Genomic DNA, 5332 nt, shown 5'->3' on the forward strand with positions numbered 1-5332 from the left:
GTGCAATAAAAAAATTAAATTAATGTATTTTATATTTAATTTCATAAAAAAGACATAAAGATATTAACAAAAATATAACTTATTTTTTATTTTTTATTTTTTTATTATTTTTAAATAGACCATTCATAAAATGATCAAATGAGATCTATATATAAACATATAAATGACTCAATAATACCGTTTGATCTATATAACCGATACTATTTAATAGAATAAAACTTTATTATTATTATTATTTATTCTTATTAATTTTTTATAATTATATTTTTTATTATTATATATTTTTTTAATTTTTTAAATAAAAAATAAATTAAAATAAATTAAATTTATCATAAAACAAAATACAAAAATATTAATTTTTATATCTTTATCATTTATATTTTATTGTCAATGTTTACCGAACCAAAACGCAGCCTTATATTTTGTTGTTGGGTCGATTGTTTCTTTCTAAGGATGCCTTTAAGTGATGGGCTTGGCGCACAAGAGGCTGTAATGTTCAATCTAGAGCCTTCTCGTTCTCCCAGACGAATCCAGAACAGCTTCGAAAGTTTGAATTGAATAGCTGAAGAAGGAATAGGTACGATCTTTCTAGAAGCTACAGCTTCATTCCCTTCCTCCATTATAATTTATAAATACCTCGTGTCCTCTACCACCTACAAAACCGTCGGAGCACAAACATTGACAACAACAACTACACCTGCATTCTCTGCTTGCGAAAGAGATGTCGCTGATTCCAAGTTTCTTTGGTGGCAGAAGGAGCGACCCTTTCTCCCTCGAAGTGTGGGACCCCTTCAGGGACTTCCAGCTCCCAAGCGCTCTTTCTTCCGAGAATTCTGCATTCGTGAACGCCCGTGTGGATTGGAGGGAGACACCTGAAGCGCACGTGTTGAAGGCTGATCTGCCTGGTCTCAAGAAGGAGGAAGTGAAGGTTGAGATCGAAGATAACAGTGTCCTTCAGATCAGCGGTGAGAGGAACGTTGAGAAGGAGGACAAGAACGACACGTGGCACCGTGTGGAGCGCAGCAGCGGCAAGTTCATGAGGAGGTTCAGGCTTCCGGAGAATGCCAAGATGGATGAGGTAAAGGCATCTATGGAGAATGGTGTTCTCACTGTCACTGTTCCCAAAGCAGAGGTCAAGAAGCCTGATGTTAAGTCCATTCAGATCACTGGTTAAGCAAAACTATGTAGTATATACTAGTCTAGAAATCTCTTGCTTTTGAATGTTGTATTTTGCTTCCTGTGTGTCATGTGAATAGATGGAAATTGAACGGTGAGGTATTCTCTGCGAGTTTTTAGTTGGTCATGTAATGTTAATATATTGATGTTATTTTGAAATCAGAGAAAGAATTGATAAAATTAAGGTGATTTTTTTCTAAATTCATGTCAATTTTATGGGTGATTTATCCTTGCTTAGGTGTTATTATTATAGTCATTGATTAAGAAAAATTTTTAAAATTTATTAATTGATTCATTAAATATTTTTACATTATATTGTATTTTATATTACATAATGTATATGTATTCTAAAAAAAATTTTAAAATTAATTTATATTTATTAAAATTAAAATTTAATATAATTTTATATATTAATAAATAAAACTTAATTTTAATGTATTATTAATATAAAATATTTTTATACATATATTTAATTACGTAATGTTATGTTAATAAAAATAATTATTTTTTATATTGATTACATAAATAATTATTTAAAAGAACAAATGCAATTAAATAATTATATAAAATATTTTATATTATTAATATATTAAAATTAAATTCTAATAAATATTTAAATTTATTTATATATTTTTGTTTATTATAAATTTTTAAATTTTATAATTTATTTTATTAAATACAATTATTATTATTATTTATACTTATTAAAAATTATTTTTAATTTGATTTACCAAATATAACTATTACAACTTTTAAAAATTATATTTTCAAAGTCATTTTAGTAAGTTACTTAGAAGATTTACTTAAATCCATCCTAAATCTCTTAACATTGTCGTTAAGGTAGAAAAAATTAAGAATTTGGATTAATAATTAAATTCATTCTTAAAAAATCTTTTAATCAAATTAATTTATTAAAAATTAAAAAATAATTATATTTATTTTTCGGTCACACCATTAATAATTTTTGTTAATGATTAAAGTTGTAAAATATTAATTGACAATATACATAATATTTGACATATCTAATTGAACACTGATTAATATGTTTATAAAAATATATTAATTTAATTTTTTTTCCAAACATAAACCCTATTTTCAATATGATCGAACTATTAAATTAATAGATTTTTATACATATATTTGGTCAGCGTTTAATTAAAGGGGAAAGCTCAGTATACAAGCGATTAGGGCTTGTAACTATTACAAGTTTATTAATGCCTAATCTACCAAAACGTGTTGCAACTCTTACGTCACTTACACGCACTTTATTCATGCCGTTTCACGTTTTTTTTTGTACCTCTTTTTCTTCTTCTTCTTTCTCCGTGCGTCCTCTTCCTCTTCCTCTTCCTCTTCCTCTTCCTCTTTCTCTGTGTCTCTTTTTCTTCTCTTCCTCCCTCTTTTTTTTATTGAAATTTCTTCTCCTCTTTTCGTTTTCTCTTTCTCCTTCATCAAAATCACTAGAAAAAACGAAGAAACATTATTCAAGGTACGTTTCTTGCCTTCTCTTTCTTCTTCTTCTTCTTCTTGCTACACGTTCTTCTTCCTCTTTCTGTTCTTCTTCTTCATTTACGTGCTTTTCTCTCTGTTTTCTTTTTTCGTTATTCTCGATTTCTATTGTTTTTTGACATCAAACTCTGAAATCGTTTTTGAAGAAGAAGAAGTAGCAGAAGATGAGGAGGAGAAAGAGAAAGAGTTCTGAATTATGCATTGATTTTGGGTGTATTTTCTTAAATCCTTTGGGTGTATTTTCTGTAACCGTTTGGGTGTATTTCTATAATCGTTTGGGTGAATTCCTGTAACCGTTTGGGTGTATTTCTGTAATCTCTTGGGTGTATTTTATGTAATCGTTTGGGTGTATTTCTATAATCTCTTGGGTGTATTTTATGTAATCGTTTGGGTGTATTTCTGTAATGCCTGCCATTTTTTCTGAAATGAAAAATACACCCATAGATATCAGTAAGATACACCCATAGATATGAGTCAGATACACCTATAGATATCAGTCAGATATCACTCAAATACACCCAAATGATTACAGAAATACACCCAAAAGATTACAGAAAATACACCCAAACGGTTACAAGAATTCACCCAAACGATTATAGAATACACCCAAAGGGTTACAGAAAATACACCCAAAGGATTTAAGAAAATACACCCAAAATTCGTTGAAGTACATCTTATGCATAATTCAGAACTCTTTCTCTTTCTTCTCCTCATCTTCTGCTGCTTCTTCTTCTTCAAAAACGATTTTACCATGAAAAATTGAAAAAAAAAACGAGAAACAGAGAGAAAAGACGTAAATGAAGAAGAAGAAGAAGAAAACGAGGAAGAAGAACGTGCAGAAACGAAAGAAAAGGAGAAGAAGAAGAGTAAGAGGAAGAAGAACGTGCAGCAAGAAGAAGAAGAATTTCAGAAACCATGAAAATCGAAAAAAAACGAAGAAGAAGAAGAAGAAGAAGAAGAAGAAGAAGACGAAGAGGAACCGTTTGAGTGGGGCGCGTGTAGTTACGCTCCATTCAAAATGAGTTAGTGCGCGTGTTAATAAAGTTTGGGTTGATAACTTGTAAAACTTGTACGGCCTTTTTACTTGTATGTGTAGCAGGCCCCTTAATTAAATATGTTAGGTGTTATGTATGTTATCATTAACATTTCATATCATCAATAATTGACAGAAATTTGTTAATAGATTAACTAAAGATCTTTAAAAGACCCATTTAATTGATAAAATTTTTCAGAGACAAATTTAAAAAACATCTCATCTTTAAAAGACTAATTTGATTATTAACCTTTGAAAATTTAGATAAAATTAAAAGGATAAATTAAACATATAAAATTTGAAATCATATCAAAATTGAAATTATAAAATAATCTAATTTAAGAGAAAAATTATAAAATTAATTGACTAATTTAAGATTATAATATTTAAAAATTTAAAGAGTGGTTAGATTCTAGCTTCTACGCCCTTAACTACTGTATAACTATTAGACTTAATTTTTAAGTTTTACTCTTTATAGGTTGGAATAAAAAAAATATATGAAAGTAAAAAATAAAAAATAAAAATATTCATCCTTAAATCCATCTTAATTCACCCACATTATATAGTATCTATATATAACAATTATTCATACAGTACGATGTGGTATATTTATGCGAGTATGTCTAAAACGAGCTCAATAATTATGTGCTTATTAAATGAGTCATATTCATATAAATTATTAAATTTTATTAGATGAAAATTAAAGGCTAATATAAAAGAAGAATATTGATGTACTCTAATAAATATAGAATATTCTAGTGCATAAATAAATGTTTTAAATGATAATACTTTAATATATAATATTTTAAACGATAACAGAATCTTTTATTATTAAATAATTAAATATAAAATATATAAATATAAAATATACGAGTATTTTTTATTTATTAAAATTAATTATTATATAAAATTTTTTTATAATATTAAAAAATTATATTAAAAAAATATTTTAAATTATAACATAAAAATATAAAATTATTAAAATTTTATTTTATATTACTTGATAAATAATTCGATTATAATATTTAAAATTTATTGTCTAACTACTTTTATTAAAGATATTATTATATAATATAATTTTTTATAAAAATAATTTTTTTATAATATATTAAAATGATATTTTAAATTGTTATACTGTAACATATTTAATATGTTTTTTGATTTCAATATTTTTATATGATTATAATTATTTAATATATAAAAAAGTTATTAAATAGTATATATATTAAGGGTGGCAATGCGGGTCGGCCTGTCCCGTCTCGCTTAGGCCCGCACCATAATTTGAACATATATACGAAATTGTAAAATAAAATAAATAAAGTAACATAATTGGAACATATATACATAATTTGACGAATTTTTTTAATTTGACAGGTTTCAAATCATAGCCTGACCCACCTTTTTTAACGGGTTCAGCAGGTCGGTCCGACGGATTCGACCCGTTTTACCACCCTAATATGTATATATATAATAAGATTATCACATATTTTACTATATAAAGGTAGAGATTTTTTGTTCTAAAAAATATAAAATAAAAAAATACAAAAAATATAAGTTTCTTTATTCATTAAGATTAATTATTATACAAATTTTTTTATAATATTAAAATAATATTTT

The 5332-nt window shown here is 26.2% G+C and overlaps 1 protein-coding gene across 1 annotated transcript; it reads left to right on the forward strand.

Moving 5' to 3' along the window:
* Window positions 1-472: 472 nt before the first annotated feature.
* LOC130951489 (17.3 kDa class I heat shock protein-like) lies at window positions 473-1336 on the forward strand. Its single transcript, XM_057880144.1, has one exon. It carries the CDS (start codon window positions 722-724, stop codon window positions 1172-1174), a length of 453 nt encoding a protein of 150 aa, XP_057736127.1. The 5' UTR covers window positions 473-721; the 3' UTR covers window positions 1175-1336.
* Window positions 1337-5332: the final 3996 nt, after the last annotated feature.

Source organism: Arachis stenosperma, chromosome 9, assembly GCF_014773155.1.
Source record: "Arachis stenosperma cultivar V10309 chromosome 9, arast.V10309.gnm1.PFL2, whole genome shotgun sequence".
Taxonomy (NCBI): Eukaryota; Viridiplantae; Streptophyta; class Magnoliopsida; order Fabales; family Fabaceae; genus Arachis; species Arachis stenosperma.